Here is a 19,311-nt window from a genome sequence, read left to right as displayed (position 1 = left end):
AGCACCTTGCTCAGCGGCTCACCCTGTGGCGATACTGTACTGTACTAGCCATCATACCAATCATGCAGTCATGCTGTGATCTCAGCTTTATATCTTCCGCACTACTTGGCTCTATTTGTCAAATATCAAATCAAGTTGATTGCAAACAATAACGACCCCTGCTTGAACTCACCCTAGGCAATCTGGAACTCATCCGCACCATGAGCACCCAACACACCATGTTTCTTACTCATCTTACCCAACGCTCTGACCTTTGCATACATTCTCGACTCTGCATCGGTCTGTTTTGCCTTTTCACCCGCCACCCCGGCCGCCGCCGCAGCCCTTGCAGCTTCTTTGGCCAGCTTCTTACTTCTATTCGAACCATCTACATTCGCAATGATGCTTTCAGTAAGCTTTGCCAGTGCGTCTTTACCAAGTTCGAAAGCGTCTCCCTTTTGCTTTTTGCGCGAGCTTTCGTAGTCTGATCCTCCATCTTGCTCTTCTGAGTCGGAGTGCGAGTCTGATGATTCCGAGTGTGCTTTTCGTTTGATGTTTGTTTTGGCTTGCTTTGCAACGATGGCAGTGGATGTAGCAGCGATGGCAGAAGATATAGCACCGAGAGAACGAGGTGCTTCACGCAAAGCGAAAGCTTTTGCTAGATGTCCAAGGTGAAGAGCACGAACGTTGAAGTACTGTTTCTCCTCCGCAGAGTGAGTAGCATAAGCTCTGACATGCGAGAGGAATGCTTTCCGCGCAAGCAAACTCGGTCGTTCGCCAGAGATAACCCATCGTTCGAAAGCAAGTTGAACTCCAGTTGCTCGAGACTGGTACTCCAATGTACCTGATGTTCCGCCAAAACCTTGCTGAAGGATAAGCTCAATCGATGCTGAGCTGATCTTTCTAGCGTAGCCTTTGTTCTTGGATTCGATGAGAGCATCGTTCGAGGTAGGACCCTGGATGGTCATGTGTGGCTCGAGGACGTTATCGATCCAACCAAGCTCTTGCGGTAGAACCATGAGCCAACTCTCCCCTCGTCTACCCACACGAGCTGTTCGACCAACTCGATGGAGGTACTCTTCAACCCCACCTTCCGTCGGTGGGTCGAGTTGAACGACACATCCAACATCAGGCAAGTCCAAACCACGACTGGCTACACTGGTACACAGCAAGATGCTTCCCTGGAATCCGCCCTGCTGGGTAATGTTTTGGGCTTGTTTCTTGGTTGCGGTGCCAGAGAAACCTTTGAGGGAGGCAATACGTTCTTGCTGGCTCATCGAACCGTGAAGGCGGAAGATAGGGATGCCAGGGATGAGTTCGCATGTGGCGTGGGCGGCAAACTTGTCGTCTTGAGCTTCTTCGGGAGCGTTGGGATCGTTTTCTTCGGCCATCATCTTGGCTCCTCCGAGTGCGGCGTAGTGGAAGTCGACCGAGTCTGTGCAGCTGATGAAGACGATTACTCGACCAGCACCTGTTTGGCGGATGGATAGGTGAGCCTGTTCAGATAATCGACGTGCGCGAGAGATGTATGCACGCAAGAGAGAGAGAAGCGTGACAAGTCGAAGCTTGGGTGGAGTGGCAACAAAGCTCTGAGCGAGCTGTGCAGGTGCGGCGAACTTGTTCGGCCCGCTACTCGGCTCGTCGGCGGTGGTAGCGTGAGGTGATGCAGATGCATCCTGCTTGGTTTCGGGAGTGTCGTCCTTGATACCGCGGATGATCCTGGGGTTGACCAAAGTCTTACCAGCCAGAACCTGTACGTTTTCATCGAGCGTTGCCGAACAGAGTACAACGCGCCTTGGGTGCGCCCACCAGGTGATACCGAGAGTGTCCACGACCTCGTGATCTGGGATCCAATCGAGATGACCAGGTGCTGTTCCTTGCTCATAGCCTGGCATGGCTTGACGTGCAGCAGTGCAGGCGAGGTTACGACGACCATCAAGAGCACGAACGATACCACCAAGCTGTTCTTCGAAACCCATCTCGAGCAAGCGATCGGCTTCATCGAGCACAAGCCAACGGCATTTACCCACATCAAAGCTGGATGTGTTCTGCAGATGGTCCAACAAGCGTCCTGGAGTCGAGACTAGGATCGGGCATCCTTTTCGTAATCTCTGCTTCTCGTGATTCTTGGTGGAGCCACCAGAGAGCAAACCAGGCACGAGCCATCGAGTCCTCCTCACCGCACCATCTCCACCTTGGCTCTGCTCCTTGAGACTGAGTGCGAGCGAAACGAGCTTTTCCAAGACTTGGTAGATCTGACGAGCAAGTTCACGCGTAGGAGCGAGAATGATAGCCAGCGTGCCGACGGATCTGTCGATGAACGATTCTTGGCAGAGTGGCAAGAGGCTTTGCACGATGGGGAGGAGATAAGTGAGCGTTTTGCCCGAACCGGTCTGTGCTTGGATGAGGATATCGCGGTCGAGAGATTGATGTAAGAGATGCGGAAGAGCCGCTCTTTGGATGGGCGTCGGGTTGGATCCTACTTTCATCTTTGATTCGAGATGGTAGACGAGCAGAGGATCGAGACCGCATGAGGAGAAATCGGAGCCTGCTGAAGGGGCATTCGTCGGATCGTAGACCGGGCGTGAAGAGGGAATAGGAGCTGAGTCAGAGTGTTCGAGCACTCCGTGCGAAGGAAAGAGCGCACTGACTTTGCCACTGTTGCTGCTTGACTTTGGTGCTGAGGAGCCAGGGCGGGCAGCAGTAGATGCCTTGGCTTGTGCAGAAGAGGCAGAAGAGGCAGAAGAGACAGAAGAGACAGAAGGGATTGATCGAGGGTCGAATCGAGGAGCTGCCAGACCTGTGGACGAAGCTGCTGGTCGAGACTTTGCTCTTGTCGAGTCGGTTGATGTTGCTGATCTACTTGATGCCTGAGCGGGGGGAGAAGCATAAGCTGTAGCTACAACACTGTTCTCAGAGATTCCATTGACAGCTTGCCTCCTTTGCTGTTGCGCAGTCCTCTTCTGAGCGAATCGAGCCTTGGCTGTCTGCTTTGGGCGTTTAGAGGGCGAGGCTGCGACAGGCGCAAAGTTAAGCATCAGCCCATCGTCGTCGTCCATCTTGACATTGGTTGATGCACTTGTGTGATGCTTCTTGATAAGAAGGCGAGCAAGAATAGTCGACCTGTTGAGTGTCCTTGCCTCGAGCTGTTCGTGTATCTTCTTTCTCTCCACGTCAAAAGCCAAAAAATCCCTCCAAATTTTCTTCTTGCCCTGCAGCTTAAAACCACTTCCGATTTCCCACTTCCGATTTCCCACTTCCGATTTCCCACTTCCGATTTCCGAACCAAGACCCTTGCTCTGGAATAAGAAAAAGAAAAAAAAAAAAAAAAAAAAAAGACCGAAATTTTCGTCTTTCTGTTTTGCAGGCACAGAACAGTCTAAGAAGGCAGTGTAGGGGGTTAAGAACACATCCTTCCAACCATCTCAACCTCCATCCACGGCTCACAAGATACGGCACATCATGCCGAACACATCTTCTCCAGCCGTCCTCAAGGCAAGTCCGCTCGTCAACGAAGGCGGTCTCATTCATCGTTCTAGAGCAAGAGGTCTCTTGAACGCTGACAACCTTCCAGCACTTCAAAACTTGCTCAAGCGTCAACCCGAGGCCTACGTCGAAGAGTTTTCAGCCCAATGGAATCACTACCAGTCTTTGAGGAGTATCTTTGCTTCCGACCTTGATGCGTCGACTGCTCCTGTTGGCATCGCTTCCGGTGGGATTCGGATTAACAAGGGTCAGGCTAGCAAGTTGGTCTCGCTCATCTCGTTTGTTACGCAGCTCGCACCTTCGTATCCAGAGATCACTCGCGATCTGCCTGGCCACCTTTCTGATCTGCTGCTCAATCACCACTCGGCACTAAGCCCTGATATTCGAGGCGCTTGTCTTCGAAGTCTGATCTTGCTGCGCAACCGTGATGTGATCACTTCCGAGCAACTGCTTCAGACGCTCTTCCCTTTGCTTAGCGTTACAACTTCCGCTTCGGTCAGGACATCAGTTCAGGCTACTATCTTACAAGATATCAAGAATGCCAATGCAAAGTCCAAAAACCACCGACTCAACCGTGTCGTCCAAGGCTTGCTCTTTGGTATCGTGCAAAAAGGTATTGATGCATCTGCCGGCGGATCATCCTTGCCACCACCTCGAAAGGCTCAATCAGCTGGCAAGACCGAAGCTCTCTGGGCTGTACGACTAGCAGCCAACCTCTGGAAGAAGCAGATTTGGACCGACAGCAAGACCGTCTCCCTCCTCACTCTCGCCTCTTTCCACCCTCACCCACGTGTTCAATCCTCCGCAGTTCGATTCTTCCTCGGCGACCTTCACTCGGCAGAAGACCAAGCCGAAGAATCCGACTCTGACGATGAAGGTCCCAACGTAGACGCCATGCTCCACGCTCGCAAAGTCAAGAAGAAAACCCGCAGTGGAGACCGCAAGATGCGTGAAGCCGCCGCTCTCTCCAAGAAGAAACGCAAAGTCAAAGCCGAAAACCCTCTCGACGGCAACGGTAAAGACTCTGGCAACTTTGCCGCCCTCTACCTTCTCAATGATCCTCAGAACTTTGGCGAGAAGCTCTTCGACAACCTCAGCCGTGGTGACCGAGAGAAACGTCACACGATCGAGATCAAAATCCGTCTCATGCAATTGTTGAGTCGTCTCATGGGTGCACACAAGCTTTGTGTGCTCAGCTTCTACTCTTACGTCGTCAAGTACCTCGCTCCTCATCAACAGCATATCACGCACATCTTAGTCTCGTTGGCGCAGAGTGTACACGATCAAACACCGCCTGATGTCATCACGCCGGTGGTGCGCAAGCTTTCGGATGCGTTCGTTCATCCGGGTGTAAGCTCAGAGGTTGTCGCTGCAGGTATCAACTCGATTCGCGAGATTTGCAGACGTCAACCATGGGCTATGGAAGAGACGTTGCTCGAGGATCTGATTAGCTATAGGAAGAGTAAGGATAAGGGTGTTTGTGCTGCTTCGCGCGGTCTTCTCGCCCTTTATCGTGAGGTCAATCCTGCCATCTTGAAGAAGAAGGAGCGTGGTAAGATGGGTGCGCTTGCCGTGCAAGAAGGTCGTGCAGCAGTTGCGTTTGGTGTCGATCAGAACCAAGTGCATGGTATTCAGGGTATTGATCTGCTTGAGAAGCATCTGGAAGAGGAGGAGAAGCGTAAGGCGAATGGTGAGGGCGAGGAGGGTAATGAGGATGCAGAGGATAAAGGTTGGGAAGGATGGGAGGAAGAGTCTCATAACGATTCTGACGATGAGTCCGAAAATGGTTGGATCAACGTTTCCGAAGATGATGAGGACGGTATTCTCCGACTCTCCGATTCTGACTCGGAGGATGACGAGGAGACTCGCAAGCACAAGCGAACAGTCAAGGAACGCCTCATTGCCGCACGTGAACAACGTCAGAAGAAGCGCGCCAAGCTTCAACGCAAAGCCGAACGTCAAGCACGACGAGATGCTGGAGAAGCCAATGTCCCCACCTCCGAATCCGAATCCGAATCCGAATCCGAATCAGAAGAGGAAGCCATGGACAAAGACGCTTCCGACGCCAAAGACGGTGCCACTGCCGAAGATGACAAGCGCACCTCGGCGGCCGCTTCCTCTGAACTTAAGCAGAAGCTTGCCGCAGAAGAGCAATACATCTCCAAACTCGCCACCACGAAAATCCTCACTCCTGCCGATTTTGCCAAGCTCACAGAACTTCGCATTGGTGCTGCCGAAGAAGCTATTGCTCAAGGTGGTCTTGCTGGTAACAGAGCCAAGCGTCAATTGGAAGAACTCAAGTCGGTTAAGCGAACAACTGGCGCTGCTGTTTCTAACTTGCTTGACCAAGGTGATATCTTGGGTCCGCGAAAAAAGGCTAAGGCAACATACGAAGACCGTATCGCATCCATTGAGAAGGGTCGAGAAGATAGAGAGAAGTATGGCTCAAAGAAGGGTAAGAAGAATAAGGAGAAGGAGAGCTCTTCCACTAATAGAGAGAAGCAAAAGACAAAGAATTTCCAGATGATTGCTAGGTCTTGGTCAGTAAGGAGTAAGAAGAATGCAAGTTTGAGGGACAAGTCGAGACGTTTGAGGAAGCATGTCGAGACGAGTAAGAAGCGTTTCAAGTAATTTTCATCGGGCCATTGCATTTGCCTCTGTTTCTATGGGTTTTATTCATGATTTAGTTCTGTCATCAGACCAGGATTCATGTGCGCGACACATTCGACGTCACATTTTCATTTCATTTCGTGCTCATCATCTCCGTCTGATCAACTTGCCACTGCATCATCCTCTCTCTCTGAAACCTGCAGCGGGAAGAGGTGGAAATCAAATGCAATTGAAAAATGAAGGCCAGGGTCAAGGTATTCACATGCATGAAGAGGGGAAAAAAAAAAAAAAAAAAAAAAAAAAAAAAAAAAAGCAAACCCTAGATGAGATGTCGTGAATGTGTGTGAAATTAGACGCAAAAGATCGTGAGGTGACAGAATGAGGGCGAGAGAGTGGCGCATCCTAGGCGTTGGGTCAGCTCAGTTGAGCAGACCGCGGTTGTTACGATGCTCATGACTCTCGGTGAACCTTATAATGAAGTTGACCACCACTGCTGCAAGAATAGCAGCACAGAGAATGGTAGGTCCGTAAGCGTCAAAGTAGATGTTGCTGCTCTCTCGCTGTCGAATTTTGAGCGCACGGATGACAAAGATGATACCAGAGTAGGCGATGCCAATGAGCGCAACGATGGTGAAAAAGGCACTGGCTATCAAGCCGTTACGGTCACCGGGTGAGCTGAAGTTGAGCAGACCGACAGCAAGCGCGGAGAGGTAGACGTTGAATTCGAGCCACTTGAGGAACGTTCGCTCGTTGGCAAAGTAGACCTTGGGTTCGATTCGAATGGGAACACTGACCTTCTTGCCTGGCTGGGCATGGAAGTCAGTGACATACTCGACGTTGGGACCACGGGGAACCTCCTCGTCTTGACCCTCCAGTGCGCGACGAACACGCTCGTCCTCGTCATCTGCCTTGGCGTCGGTGTGAGGGTCTTCGTCATGCTCATGACTTGAGCCCTTGGTCTTCCAAAGTCGCTGGATGTTCTTGGGTGTCAATTTGGAGAAAAAGTTCTGGTCATAGCGATGCGAAGGAGCAAGAATCTCATCACGTGTAGGCGCTGTTGATTTGGCCTTGTTCAGCGAAGAGCGACGCTCTGTTGCTAGGGATGAGGCAGCGACGGCGAGCATGCCACCTGCTGCGTTCGAGGACTTGTCCGGATTCTCTCTGCGCTGCTTTTCGAGTTCTTGCTGGCGCAGCTTGATGTTTCGCTCGCGCTCCTCTCTTGCTTCTCGAATTCGTGGATCGAATGCCGAGATACCGACATTGTCAGCCTCATGTGACTCATCAGCCATGATGTGGCCGCGATCGTCGTCATCAGCGCCATCAAACTCGTCTTCGGAGACAGGCTCGTTGTAGGGCATGGAGGCAGAGCGCGATGCAGGTGTGTCTGGCCGCGAAGGGCTAGGGGGACTGTGGGTCATGGAGCTGGGCCGCTCGATAGCAAGGTGGTTGGAAGGTGGCTTGCGAATGTCGGTGTCCATCTGGGGCAACCAGAAAGGAACAAGGTCGACACGGTTGGGTAGTAATGTAGCGCAACCGTGAATAAACTTGGAGAACTTGGGTACAGCTTCAACCAAATGACTCGAGACCAAGTCGCGAATCCACTGAGGAGGTTCTTGGCCGAGCTGGGTCTGAAGTTTGACTTCAAGGACACCGTATGGGAAGCGCTCAATGTCCTCGGGTGGCAGTTGGTCAAAGGGGTAGTCGATACCAATGTCCATGCGCCTCCAGTTGTTGCCAGCACGTTGACGATGGTCCCAGTTGTCTTCACGCACCAACGAGAGCTCGGTGTCGAGCGAGATACGAACACGAGCGTCACCAGGAAGTTGGAAGGCAGTACGGTTGTAGAAACTGCGCATGACGGGTTGAAGCTTGCGGGTTAGCACCGAGTACTGCACCTCGTTGGCGAGTTGGAGCATCGAGTCGATCTCCTTGTCGGATTTCTTGCCCTTCTTGCGGAGGGCCTCAAAAGTGTCGTCCATGGTGTATTCTCCCTTCATCCAAGCATTCACGTTCTCCTCCTTGATCGGGAAACGGGCCTTGACCGACTTCTCACCGGTCCAATCCTCGCGATGGGTCTTTCGCTCGACAAAGATCTGCTTGTTGTCCATACCTCCGTACCAACGCAGACGGATGGCCTCGGCACCTTCGGTCTTCTCGAGACGACCCAAGTAGAGTTCGAGATCTTGGTTGTCGTAGTAGATGGATGTGATGGCCGAGTCCTCCTGCTGGAACTCCTTTTCAGAGTTAAAGACAAGCACAGGGAGATGCTTGAGAATGATGAGCTTGAGGGGGACAATGTTGTCAGGGTGGACCCAGTACTTTGTGGTCTGACGGACAAAGGCCGACTGGTTTCCACCAGCACTCGAGTCACCCTGGACGGGGTTACCACGTGTGCGGACGAGGTCGAAGAGCTTGGAAAGCTTGACGATGAGCTGATCGTAGTTCTCCTTGTAGAAGGGGCGGGAAGAGAGGTAGTGCTGAACGAACTCTTTTCGGAGCAATCGACCGGTCTGCTTGTCGTGCTTCTTGACAATCTTGTGGAAACCAGTGTAGTTGAGTTTGGTGAAGAGGGCGAGGTCGTGGACATCTGCAATGATGATGGCGAGGCGTTCTTCGAGCTCAAGAAAGCACTCCTCGAAAGCATCGCTGTCTTCGGTATCTGTGTCAAAGTCGTCATCGGAGCCTGCATCGTGAGCAGCATAGAGGACGTTGCGGTCGGGAGGGATGCTTCTACGCTTACGAGGGGAGTCGTCATCAGCTTCAATGTCAGAACCAGCGCGAGAGGATGGACGAGAGTTGGCGCGAGAAGGGAGGGAAGTGGAAGAGTTGGGACGGGAAGAGACGAGCAAGTTGACTTCAGACTGGGCCTTCTTGATACGCTCGGTCAGTTCAGCGACCTTGACCTTTTGGAAATGGTAGACCTTGTCGAGCTCCTTGCTGAGCAATGCAACGAACTCGTCTTCATCTTTGTCAGTCCAAGTGCCATTGTTGTTGTTCATGCGATTCTTGATCTCCTTTTTGATCTCCGAGTATTGAAGGTACTTGTCAGCCCATTCCGCGTAGAGCGATGTCTCGATGGTCCGGCCGAACTTCATGATGATGAGAGAAGCCTGATCGTTGGTCGCAGGATGAGATATGGTGTTTGGTGGATGGCTGAGCAATTTGGCAATTAATGAGCCTCTTCGGCTGAGCCGAACAAGAAAGTCAGCAGAGAAATACCGACTTGGTGACGATACAAAGTGAATGTGATTGGCGGTCGGAAGCGGAGGAAGTGGAGGAAGCGGATGAAGCGACGGATGGTGAATTGATCGGATGTTCCGACGACGTTATGATCCCAGCTGTGAAAAGTCTGACGGAAGGGTCAAAGAGGGATGGAGTGCAGAGGAGAGAGGATGAAGAAGAAGAGCAGCAAGAGAAGAGGAGAGAAAAAGAGAGCAAAAGAGCAAGAGAAAAAGAGAAAAAGAGAAAAAGAGAAAAAGAGAAAAAGAAAAAAAAAAAGAAAAGATAACAGCTCAGGGTAAAGCTGAAGGAGAAGCCAATCATCGGTTCAGCCGACGGTCCACGCAGACGACATTGACATCCGCACATGGCGGCTCTCATTCTTCGGCTTGGTCAAGAATGGTATGTTTCCCTGGATTCATCCCAAGAATCAGAAGCATCAACGCCTTTCATCACTGCGACTTGTTGCACGCTGATATTGAAATTAGTCCTTCTTAGAGGCTTCCTTTTACCCCTTTTCAGCAACGAATCAGAAAGCGCCAAATCTGCACGTGGATGGCTTCTTTCTTGAAATCACCTTGCATCGCTAAAACAAGCCTCACTTGCGCCAACCTTTATCTGTTCAAGCAAGCCCGATTGACACTCCGATCGTACCATAGCAAGCGGGTGTCAAACATTTCGCCTTTTTTAAAAACGCGCAACCCCCGCCGCCCAGGCGCTGTTGCATCGCTGGTGCACCAACTGAAAACACGAAGCACTATTCCAGATTTGTGATCAAAAATATTGCAAAAGACTGGCATTTGTGATACTGTGGGGGTATAAAAGACGACACAGATCCATGTTGTGGGCAAGTCCAGCAAAGTAGTCCGATGACCGCCTAGTGATACAGCGAAGAAATGCATAAATGAGAAAGCAAGTAGTGATCAGTAGTGACCTGGCCAAAGAGAGTTGCACCTTTGAAACGCAGAGCTGGATCGGGAGGCAGTTCACTAGATGCAAGCACGCTGATGAATTTGACACGAGTTGGCCTCTCAGCTGTTGAGCAAGTCTCGAATGGCCATCCTGCCCTTTCCTTCTTGAGCCTCGATACCTGCATCTGTCTCCCTCCGTGCTTGTGGCATGTGATGATGATGATGATGATGCTGCTGCTGCTGCTGCTGCTGATGATGATGATGCTGCTGCTGTTTCGTCGAAGCCAGCGTCTCGCGTGCTTCTTGCAGCACCATGCTCGAGTCACGAGCTTGCGTGCCAGCTGTTTCCATCTCGACATCCTCTACCACCTGCCTACCTGCCTGGAAGAGCGGTCTTGGGCTTGGAACGGACTTGGATGGTGGGCGTGTCGAGATGTATGCGTCGCCGCCGTACCTGTCAGTCTCGTACTTTGCTGCCATCGAGGTGCGGTTCTGCAAAGGCGTCTCGTGCACTGCAATCGTGTGACCACGCAGGCGCGCGTATGCGTTGGCCCTGTTATTGCCTTTGAATTCAGCATCAGCTTTAGGTTCAAGTACCGAGGCAAGGTCTTCACGAGCGCCGGCACCAAGTCCGTTCTTACGCTCGATAAGTTGCGCTGCATAAGGTGCATATCCAGCACGTCCGGTGGGCATGCTGCGATTGGCGCCAATGGATCCTTTACGGCTCACTGGAGCTGTCATCGACTGCTCGCTCGAACCTGGACGAAGCTGCTCGGCAACATTTGCATCCATCGAGTCAGAGTAGCTTCTCTGTCGGGCTAGTGACTTGTTCCGAGTTGAGGCCATTGCACTGTCGGCTGAGGCGGTCGACGAGGTTGCAGCCATGGCAGCAGAGCCTTCTGAGGTACCCGAGGATGCAGCCGCGTTCTCCATCTCGACCAGGCGCTCGACGTCGTCAAATTCGTCGTTGTGCGTCCTCTGACCCGAGCGAATCTGTGCGAGAACAACGGGATGCAAGGTCCACCAGCCACCCTTGCCTCTGGCGGCCTGGCTCTGAGAAGGATTGCCGGAAGAGCAGCTCTCGTAAATGTCTTGAGCTGTCCTGGCCTTCTTGATGAAGATCTTGCCAAGCGATAGGTTGTGTCTGACAGTGTTCTGCCAGCCCTGTGAGTCAGGGCCTGACATCGGGTATCCCGAAAAGTTGCTGCTGATCCACGTGTAAATCTCGCGTAAAGTCATACGACCTTCTGAGGATGAAGCGATAGCTTGGGTGATCATCGACGAGTACGAGTAAGGCGGGCGTCTTCTGCGTCGACTGTGGGCGATGCGGTCGACAGGAACAGTGTGCTGAGCAAGATTGCCGCCATAGCCGCCACCTGAACCCATTCTAGCTTGAGGCGCGTATTCGCTTTGATAGCCATGCTCTTGCGGACCTCCAGGTGCCATGAAAGCGCCTGGACCAGGACCATGGTGATGCGCCGCCATAGCATGTCGTTCTCTCTCAATCAGCTCCATTCGAGACATGGCAGAGTGGTGAGCGGGCATCGCTCCTGCAGGGCCACGTCCGGGGAGCATGTGCGATTGACTGCCGGCGTATGAGCCCGGCAGGCAGCGTGGCATCTCGGTATCTGGAGAGATTGGCTCTCCATGCATTTTGCCCGGAGCACGGTAGCCGTACTCGCTCGGATCGTGTCCAAGACCAGAAATGTAAGCATCACCGCATGGAGGGCTGCCAGACATCTCGGAAGCCATGTGGCTGGATCGATGCCACTCGGCCTCGCCTGGTCCAAAGTAGTCGCCACGGGCTCGGACATCCGCTGGAGAACGCTGCTGCCCTGAGGCTAATGGGACGGCGATACCCGAAGCTGATGGAAAGGGCGCATCTTGCATCGAGAGACTCTCCATGTTCAGCGGGGAGATGGGGGTGCCAGGTCTCGAGCGGTATTGACCGCCTCGTGGAATGGCGCCTGCATTGACCATCTTGGCTGACATCTTCCCAGAAAGCCTAGGTTGAGCGTGCAGTTGAGCATCTTGGTGGGGACCCAAGGCGGCAAAGAGGATCGGTGACGGTCTCGAAGGGGGTCGAAGGGTAGGCGACTGTCTGTGAGCCATGAAGGCTTCGCTGCCGGGGTGGGGATACGGGTCTCTGTAAAACCTTGCATCTTCCCAGGAACGTGGCGGCGGCGGCGGCGGAACAGGTTCATCGTAGCCACCGTGAGAGGCGTGAGATGGGCTGTTGAGACGAGCACCAACAAAGGAGCTGCCACGAACTCTTGTAGTATCTGGATGCGGCAAGGTCAATGTACTCGAGCGACCTCGGTTGCGACTAGGCCCAATGCCGCCAACTCTCTCTACATCATGCGGGTGCGGATAAGCAGGCAGAGGGGAAATGCTGAGGGGCTGCGCTCTGCGAATTGTATCTGCTCTGGAAGCGGCGCTCGGCCGAGACTCGGGTGGAGGGTGAAGCAACTCGTTGCGATGTTGAGGAGGAGGAGACCTGAGGCGCGAAGCTAATGTCTGATCGTCATAGGAACGAGTGGAAGGACGAGCTAGGGAATCAAGCGCAAGTGGGGGGCTCGGACCCTGTGCAGCGCGAGTAGAGTGCATATAGGGATGATGCCAGGAGCGTTGGCGCGATTGTGGACTTGGCCTCTGTTCGAGAGGATCTGGAGCGAGAGCAGAGCCAGGAGGCGGAGTGATGTAGCGCCGAGCAGGCGAGCCTTGCATTTGGGAATAGCCAGAGTTGATGTAGCTCGTTGGCAGATGCGTTGGGTGAGAGAGGTTGGGATGTTGAGAAGGCGAGTGGTGGGCAAAGAGGGGAGGCGAACGCGGACGGAGTGAGGCGAGCATCTATGCCGAGATGTTGGCAAGGGGCAAAAGAGGCCTACCTCTAGAGAAAGCAGGTTGGATATGCTTGGAGGCAAGTCAAGATATTGCTAGCCAGGTTGAGCTAGCTTAGGCTTGTAAGAGCTGGTGCTAAAGTAGGCTTTCTTCAACAGCGGTGGAAACTGCAAAGGGCGAGAGGGCGAGGTAATGGGCGAGTCGGCGCTACCGTTCTTGGCCGTCATATGCTCGGCTGTAAGCAAAGGGCGCAGAATGAGGATATAGCAAAAACTCTGCCATCAGACGAGAGAAGGTCGATTGGCACTCGCTTGGCTGTGCGGTTGGTGGTTGATGGGATGCTACTCTTCTTCGGCACTTGTGACAATGTAGCGTCGGGTGAGTCAGCTGTAGATGGCTGAGCAATGCTCTGTCCGTAGCACTCTCGCAGACAGAGGCTGGAAAGTCGGATGGGCCGACAAGTATTGTGGAGGCGCTCTGACGGTTGAGTCATGCGGCTGCCGAAGATCCGACAATGGTATCGACGATAAGGAGGATGAAAAGATACAGAGAGAGGAAGGAATGCTGGCTATGGTGGCCCAAAGGAAGAGCCAAAGAGAAGCATGGGCGACGAGGAGGGTCAAGTGGGAGCGAGCCAGCAAGGGTGTTAAGAGGTGTTGCAAAGCGGAAGCGCAAAAGAAAGAGACCTTAAGCGCTGGCTCGAGGTCCAAGCAACACCACAGCCAGCTGCAAGCAAAGAGGCGCAAAGCCAAGACTCAGCTGCAGCCGCCAAAAGTAAAGTTTGCAAGTGCAGTAAAGACGCAGTAGCAGAGGCGCAGTAGCAGAGGCGCAGCAGCAGAGGCAGTCAGCGAGTGATTGCAAGGGGCGAGTGAGGTTGTGTACGTTTTAAGTTTGGTGATGTGCCTTGTTGGTTGGTTGGTTGGTTGGTTGGTTGGTTGGTTGGTTGGTTGGTTGGTTGGTGCGTTGGTGCGTTGGTGCGTTGGTGCGTTCGTTTGTTCGTTCATTCGTTCGCCAAAGCAGATCGACTCAATCCATCAGCTGAAGCCGATTCTCTGGTCCGGCCCTGCCGAACAAAGTGTAGCGAGGCGAGCTAAGACGAAGGAGGAACTGTGACAAAAGAGGCGAGAGGGAAAGAGGCGAGAGGGAAATACGGGAGAGGGATGGCAGTGGAAGCAGAGAGGCAGAGTGGCAGAGGGGCAGAGTGGCTTGCTTGCAATGTTCGCTCAGCGTTCGGGAAAGCCGCCGTGTTGAGGCGGATTAGGGTTGGGAAGCATGGGAGCATGTTCTGCAAGTGGTGCAGTGAGTGGAGAAGAGGCCAAGAAGGCAAGCCTTGGGTCAACCGAGTGTTACATGCCCTCCCTGCTTCAAAAAGTCTTACTCCATTGCAATGCCTAATGGCGCCCTCTCCTTTTTGACAAGCAATGCAGACAGTCACGCAGGCGCGACAACTGTTGCTTTCCTCATTGTCCATGTCGGGATTTGGATCGGAGTCGGAAACAAGAACAGACGCCTCTGCAGTCACGTAATGTGATGAAATAAATCGGCTGTCACTATACAACTTTGCTTCTCTCAACAACCATCATCCTGATGCCCTTGTCAATATATACTGTCGGAAGCCCATGATGGTGGCGTTCAATTGCAGAACAACATTGTTGCTGATTATATATATATAAAGAGCAATAAATAAAACTATTGGATCACTTTATTGCATAAGCATTCGATGCGCTTCAGTACTTTGTATGGCCGCCTTTCGCTTTGAGTACAGCCTGAATTCTTCTTGGCATACTTTCTATGAGTGTTCGACATTCTGCTATGTTCCCCTCCATCACTGCCATCCTCCCAACGCCTGCCCAAGTCATGCAGCTCCAGATCATGATGCAACCGCCGCCATACTTGATTGTTGGTCTCACTAACTTGCTAGAGAATCCAGAAGTTCTGACCGATAGAGCAGGAGAGTTTGGTCTCATGGGGCCATACAACATTCTTCCAGTCATCGACAGTCCCATCCTTCTTGTCTTGAGCAAAGCGACGGTGCTCTTTGATATGCTTTTCCTCCAGACTCGGCTGCTCCACTATAACCCTTGCGCGTATGAGGGACTGGCTTTTGCCAACATCGCCAGGCTCCGACGGACCAAGTTTGGCTGCGTAGAATGCTGACACAATGGCAGATACAGTGAGGAATAGTCGATCGGACGCTTCGGAGCCATGTAGTCGGCCGATAGGCTCTGTTGCAGTGACAATGCTGCATTGGTGGCGCGCATCTTGACTACAGCATTGTTCATTGTCTCGCATCCGAACTTCCTAGAGGCACACTCATACTATATCGGGATCCACTTTGATGTGGTGGCAAACACATGCAAGACAACGCCTAGGCTGGCTTTGCAAAAGAAATCCGAGTCCTCTCCCGACGGAAGCGTATTCGAAGACTATATGCCTTGAACAGCAAGAAGGAAGGCAGACACTTTGGTCAGGAACGGTAAGCGCAACTCATTACTGTATTTTTTGGCTGCCAGTTGCCGACTGGATGAAAATAATAAGTCTAAGTCCTAATTCTCGCCTAAGATTCTGTTTCTCACCCTTTCCACTTGGCTAACTTTCTTTTGCTCAATCGAGCATCACTCGTCCTCTGCTAACTCGCCAGAAATGGTCGCATTCCTCAACGAGGTGCCGAAGCCTCCATCTCTGCTGCCCTGGTCGGCTAAGCGACGTTCCCTCCAGAGTTGTCAAAAATCATTCAGACAGTCGTCAAGAACAGTTTGCTTCCCTCCACCTCCGGCTGTACTATGGTGCAATCTTTCCTCACTTCAGTCTTAAAAACGTCATCAACTGAGCGCTGCTATGACCAGCACTGATGTCTCCGCGAGCATCAGCGGTATGCGCAACTCTCTCTTACATGGCAACTGTGCCACAGCTCGACCTTCGACTTTACTATCTATAGCACAAGTGTCTGAGACAGATGCCCCCCACCCTGTTCAAGGGGCACTTATACTTGCTCGCTTGGACCCCTCTCGCGACAGCATAGATTAGATACAGATGGCCTTTTGTGAAGCCTCCTTCTTTATTGTCGCCCGACCGTATTGCATGTATCAGCTCTCTTCCAAATATAGCAGTCGTCCATGAAAACCTGCACGGTTCATTCATCATCGTCTCCTTCTGACCAAACGGTAGGTGATCTGTCAAGGTGGCCAGTCAAGCGCCTGCATTCTTTTGCTCAGGAGAATCTCACAACACGAGAGCGAGAGGAGAAAAGGGGTGGAAGCTTGTTTTGCATCCTGCTGGCTTGCAAGTTGTTCTTGCAAAGTGAAGATCTTTGGTCCCGATAACTGGCGATCGGGGAGAGTCTGAGTACGATGTCACTGCTGTTTTAGACAGAATCATATATACTCGAATTGACTAGATGAAACCCTACTTCATGATCTAGCTTGACAACGAACTCTGTTGTACCCGATCTCTGATCGAATCGGACTATGCTCCATCTCCGATCAGATCGGCTTCCCCCGATCCCTTCCATATCGGCTTACGTCAACTTGCATCATCATATTGGATCGTTTCCTTCAGCAGTCGTTTGTCGAAGCACAAGGTGAGGTGCGCATCCGTTGCAAGCTCGCAAGCTTTTCCCACATACGACTTGCTCGGGTTGTTGATTGCGATGCACAGAGCTTTGGTTGTCAGCTAGGCCGTATCGGTCAATTGAAAGCGCACAGAAAGGGAAACACCAAGGTCGGGGGAGCGGCTTGTAGGAGTGCCGCATGTCAGAGAAGAGCTTATCCGGTGCAAAGCCCGATTGGTTGACCGGTGTTTGCGGCAACTGCAGGCTTACAAATCAGATTGGCACTTCAATCTGACTCTGAGAGGAGCCGGATCGGGGACGACATGCCATCAAAGCGCTTATATCCAAGCGGGCTTTGGATAGACAGTGCCAATGCCGCCGAACAACGACCGTGAGAGGAACTTGCTAACCCAATCTTGCCTATTGTGTCTACATTCCTGACCAAGAGCGGGACTAAATACATAGGTTGCACTTTCTACCCTTGTCGCATAATGGATTTCTAAATCGGTCAGCATCCCCAAGGCCTCAGCAGCTTCGGCAAAAAAAGCTCCTACAATAGCCCTGATGTTGGAGGTGTTTCATCGGCGGTGGTGGCATTTTTCTTTTGGAGTTGTGGCGCTGATCGGGTATTTAAAATTAATCTCGCCTGACATCCATCCTTTCTTTTCTTTTTCTCAATCAGAGAATGAATCAAACATGGTATCGCAAAGTGATGCGATGCGATGCCCCATCATTCCACCAACTTCTGCCGAGGTAGATTAGAGTACAACGCACGAAACTGTACATGCTGTTGTTGTTGTTGTTGTTGTTGTTGTTGTTGTTGTTGTTGTTGTTGTTGTTGTTGTCGCCATTGTTTATTCATCCTAATGTAAGCGCGGGTTTTCGCCAAGGGTGACAGGAGCCGCGCTTATGGTAAATCTGGGTCTCTTTCCCCATCCTCCTTTCACTCATTTCACAGCAGTCAAACTCTTTTGTCCCCATCAACTCTCTTTGCTTGCAACTTCGGCTATGGTGACGATGATGTCGAGAAAGAAGTTGGTTGGTAAATGCCTCAACTCGGTTAAAGTGAAGCGGTGCCTGTCTCAGAAGGCTTAAGCGTGAGGGTAAAGCTCAGAGTGCACTGAGCAGGACGAGTGCTATCCCGGGGGGGTCGGGGAAACCCCTGACCGCGGGACATCGGCGATTCAAGATCGAGGAAACTTGCCTCGAGACTGTCTCGCTTCAACGATGTCGCCCTTCGCTCGACACAAAGAGCGAGCAATGCTATCGACAAGCAGATATCTCCAAGCTTAGACGACCGAGGCGAGGAGCCGCAATGTTAGTTCAACACTTTTTTGACATGATTTGAGTCAACTCTCCATCACTGGTGACCACATCTTATGATTGCGCAGATCAAAGCTGTCGGACATAAGCAGTAGGAATAATCCCATGTCTACTCTGGTCTGTCGACATTCCTCTCCACCAATCGTCCGAAATCTTCTCAGTCAGATAGATCTGTTCCCCTTCAACTGCTTCAAGGTCGTCTGGATCTGAAGCGTCTCCGTAGCTGTTACAATCATCACAGATCACAGAAAGAGCTATGTCAGTTTCTCACTCTACCATGCCATATTGGTATGTGATGCGACTTACTCGTACAGCACTTGAGCGGTTCCAGTCACGCCAGGTGGCACAGCAGCGACGACGGGTACAGCAGCAGCGGTGCCGGTGGAAGTAGGAACGCTTGCACCTGTTCTTGTTGGTGGTGGAAGTGTTCTACTCGCTGATGCTTGCGGGGCAGTGGTCCTTGTTGGAGGAACCTGCGTAGTTGGCTGTGTTTTAGGTCCGATATGGAGGCCTCCAAAGGTCTGTCTCGCCTCAACAGCAACAGCAAGCAGAATGTCGTCAGAGAATTATCTCTCTTCCTCGATCCAATCAGGTTTGAAGACTTACTTTGCCGCTCACAAGACCAGCCGGACCACCAAAACCGGGTTTGCTGCTACTCGAAGGAGCAGGTGGTGGTGGACCTTTCGACGAGAGTCCCGTTCGTGTGAGCTGATCGCGTAGCGCGTTGGTCACAGCTACACCTGCAGCTGCACCAGCTGCATTGCCTACAGAGTTGGTCGCTCGGTCTGTTAAGCTTCCTCTTGCGGCTGGTGTTTGTGTAGTCGTACCTGCTGCAGGGAGTCGGTGTGGTCGAGAAGCAAAGTACTCGTCTAGCAGGCCGAAGAAGGCTTGCTTTTCTGTTGGTGGCAGATTTGCGATCATCTTCGATTGGTTCGGTTCGTGATTCTAGATGAATCAGTAGGTCTGAAAGTGCGTTGCTTGGTGAAACAGCGAGACAAGTCGCTGATAGATGACAAGGTTCTCTCGTACCTCGTGCAAGCGAGCTTTGGTACCTGTCTAGTGTGCGAGCGGCTCTGTCTGTCTCTTTTGCTTAATTGCCAAAGATGAGCTGTTTGTCCGATCCCGTGAGTCCCGTTGCTGTGAAGAAGAGTGTAGGAATGGCGGATGTCGGCTTGCGAACAGGATGTGGTTGAAGCAAAGATAGGAGCGGGCGCACGGGCTTTTGGATATTGTTGCATGGGGATATGCTCCTAAAAAAGGGTCGCGCTCAGCCGGCCGGCAAATTCTTGACCTATTGACCGTTGCATCTTGGCTTCCACAATCAATCCTGCCTACCGAGAGTAGCACATACTGCACAAGCAAATTGAGTACGGGCCATAAAAGGTTTATGAA

General features: G+C 52.1%; 6 protein-coding genes across 6 annotated transcripts; 2 read left to right on the top strand and 4 right to left on the bottom strand.

The window, feature by feature from the left end:
- Nucleotides 1-173: 173 nt before the first annotated feature.
- Nucleotides 174-3,038, bottom strand: UHO2_06663 (uncharacterized protein; the record flags this gene model as incomplete). The annotated part of the gene is made up of 1 exon (XM_041558832.1): nt 174-3,038. One exon carries the CDS (start codon nt 3,036-3,038, stop codon nt 174-176), a length of 2,865 nt encoding a protein of 954 aa, XP_041414766.1.
- Nucleotides 3,039-3,441: 403 nt separating this feature from the next.
- On the top strand, nt 3,442-6,096 carry UHO2_06662 (uncharacterized protein; the record flags this gene model as incomplete). Its single annotated transcript, XM_041558831.1, has 1 exon — nt 3,442-6,096. One exon carries the CDS (start codon nt 3,442-3,444, stop codon nt 6,094-6,096), a length of 2,655 nt encoding a protein of 884 aa, XP_041414765.1.
- A 398-nt stretch (nt 6,097-6,494) lies between these two features.
- On the bottom strand, nt 6,495-9,170 carry UHO2_06661 (putative VTC4 - Vacuolar Transporter Chaperone; the record flags this gene model as incomplete). Its single annotated transcript, XM_041558830.1, has 1 exon — nt 6,495-9,170. One exon carries the CDS (start codon nt 9,168-9,170, stop codon nt 6,495-6,497), a length of 2,676 nt encoding a protein of 891 aa, XP_041414764.1.
- A 1,155-nt stretch (nt 9,171-10,325) lies between these two features.
- Nucleotides 10,326-13,055, bottom strand: UHO2_06660 (uncharacterized protein; the record flags this gene model as incomplete). Its single annotated transcript, XM_041558829.1, has 1 exon — nt 10,326-13,055. The coding sequence occupies one exon, from the start codon at nt 13,053-13,055 to the stop codon at nt 10,326-10,328; it is 2,730 nt and encodes a 909-aa protein (XP_041414763.1).
- Nucleotides 13,056-13,439: 384 nt separating this feature from the next.
- UHO2_06659 (uncharacterized protein) lies at nt 13,440-13,853 on the top strand (the record flags this gene model as incomplete). Its single annotated transcript, XM_041558828.1, has 1 exon — nt 13,440-13,853. The coding sequence occupies one exon, from the start codon at nt 13,440-13,442 to the stop codon at nt 13,851-13,853; it is 414 nt and encodes a 137-aa protein (XP_041414762.1).
- Nucleotides 13,854-17,988: 4,135 nt separating this feature from the next.
- On the bottom strand, nt 17,989-18,840 carry UHO2_06658 (uncharacterized protein; the record flags this gene model as incomplete). The annotated part of the gene is made up of 3 exons (XM_041558827.1): nt 17,989-18,142; nt 18,226-18,449; nt 18,526-18,840. 3 exons carry the CDS (start codon nt 18,838-18,840, stop codon nt 17,989-17,991), a joined length of 693 nt encoding a protein of 230 aa, XP_041414761.1.
- Nucleotides 18,841-19,311: the final 471 nt, after the last annotated feature.

This window comes from Ustilago hordei, assembly GCF_900519145.1.
Source record: "Ustilago hordei strain Uho2 genome assembly, contig: UHO2_contig_20, whole genome shotgun sequence".
Taxonomy (NCBI): Eukaryota; Fungi; Basidiomycota; class Ustilaginomycetes; order Ustilaginales; family Ustilaginaceae; genus Ustilago; species Ustilago hordei.
This window is presented reverse-complemented; position numbering and strand designations above follow the sequence as displayed.